General features: G+C 56.4%; 1 protein-coding gene across 1 annotated transcript; it reads right to left on the bottom strand.

The window, feature by feature from the left end:
• Positions 1-959: 959 nt before the first annotated feature.
• On the bottom strand, positions 960-1,412 carry LOC125537619 (the record flags this gene model as incomplete). Its single annotated transcript, XM_048700945.1, has 1 exon — positions 960-1,412. A coding segment is annotated over one exon (453 nt), but the record flags the coding sequence as incomplete, so codon positions are not given.
• Positions 1,413-1,949: the final 537 nt, after the last annotated feature.

Below are 1,949 nucleotides of genomic sequence, written 5' to 3'. Positions count from 1 at the left end.
CGGTGCCGTAGAGGCGGACCCGCTGGGCGGCGGTGGCGGCGGCGAGGGGCCGCGCGGGGGCGTCGGTGCGGAGCAGGCGGGGCGCGAGGAAGGAGGAGAGGCGCCGGTGTGCGGCCGCGTCAGGGAGCCGGAGCTTGATCTCGACCTCCATGGGGTTGGGGTTGCGGCTAGGGCTGGGGGCGGGAGCTGGAAGGGGCGGGCGGCGGCGTCTACTCTTGGAGTTCTAGGGATCGAGAGGAGCGGACGAAAAAACCTCCAAAAAACCTACAAAAAAAACCAGTAAATTGTGGGACGAAAATAAAATTCGGAACGCGGACTACCAACTGAGACATTAGAAGTAAAAATAATAACTGGTAAATTACATCCAAATACACTGTATTATCTTGCAATGCAAACTGTTCTGGTGGAAAAATCGCAATGATTACTAATCGGTACTTATGGTTCAATAAAGTAGAGTATCCTGCAACATCCCGCAAAACAAAAAAGGTATCCGGCAACAGAAAGCCTGGCCTGGGGCAGATAACTGTACGCCGCTGCCGTTGCTCTGGCCGGACCCTGGTCAGGTGGTTGGTGCTACGGTAAAAACCTTCCAGGGCTCGTCGCCGGACTGTCACTTTGGATGCACCACCCATCGTCGTCTGTCTTATTGCTTTTCATGAAATCTGGGCTAGGCCCTTTTCCTCAAGAGATAATAGTGGCACTGTAATTTTCTTTTACGCGGTGTTTTGTTTGGGCTGGACCGGGAAGTGCTGGGCAAGTTAATAATGGCAGGGAAAAAGCACGCCCACGGAGATTCGGCAGCCTCCTCTCCCTCACCTGCTCCGCTGCTATAAAAGCAGTAGCCTCCCTTCCCGCAAGACGGCAAGAGAGAACTCCTGTTCTGCGATTCGGCAAATCCAAATCCAAAGCCGACCTACCAACCCCCTTCCCTCCCCCCTCGCAGCGTCCCCTCCCAAGCCCTAGCGCCTGCCATGGACCGCGCCGCGTCCCTCCCCGCCAAGCGCGCTGCCAAGCCGTCCCGCGGCGCCCGTCGGCTTGGGCGCCAGCTCGCCGGCATCCTGCCCCCGCGCCACATCGTCTTCCAGAAGACGCCGCAGGACACCCTCGAGGCCACCTAGGTCCAGGTCCCCCTGAAGCCCGGCCAGCTCAGCGGCCCGGAGAACATGTTCGACGTCCTGTTCAAGGGGGAGGAGGAGGTGACGGAGGGGGCGGCTTCCAGCGACGACGGCGATTCCGCGGCCGGCGACGACGACGACAAGGCCGCGGCCGCGGAGGGCGACGACGACGGCGAGTCCGCGGCCGGCTACGACGACGACAAGGCCGCGGCCGCGGAGGGCGACGACGACGAGGCGTAGGCCGGCGCCTACGGCGAGGCGGGGGCGCAATGGGGCTACAAGGCCTTCTGCCCGGTTCGAGTATTAGTACCTGTTTTCTTCCATCGTACTGTAGGATTTAGTTTCATCCGAACGCACTACATGCGTGTTTTATCGCTGAAACTTTCTGTTCTGTGGCGCCGCATTGGATCTGGAACTTTGGAACGTTTGGCTACCCCTAGAGTATCTCATATATCTGGTTCTGTTCCTGCGATTTGCTATGTATTTCGTGGCCCTGTTGTGGATCTAGACATTCGAACTGTTCCCGATCTTCGATTTGCGGTGCCTCTAAGTTTGGTAGCCCGTACGCAGACTTGAATTGTTGATTTGCTATATTTCACGATGTGCAGCAAGTTATTGGTAGATTGTACTTTTTTAGGATAAATTATTCGTAGATTGTAGTATATGCTCATTGCTGTTAATTGGCAGTTCGTCTTGCGCCATCTCCTTCAAAAAAGAAAGTAGTCTAGACTTTAATCAGTGGCACATGCATCGTCGTAACACGAAACCGCCATGACGTCACGCTGGAGTGCAACTACTCCGTACTACCCGTTCGGATAGGGGCATCGATTAATG

Source organism: Triticum urartu, chromosome 2 (genome assembly GCF_003073215.2).
Source record: "Triticum urartu cultivar G1812 chromosome 2, Tu2.1, whole genome shotgun sequence".
NCBI classification, from domain to species: Eukaryota; Viridiplantae; Streptophyta; class Magnoliopsida; order Poales; family Poaceae; genus Triticum; species Triticum urartu.
Note: the sequence above shows the minus strand (reverse complement) of the source record. Positions and strands in the feature narration are given on the sequence as shown.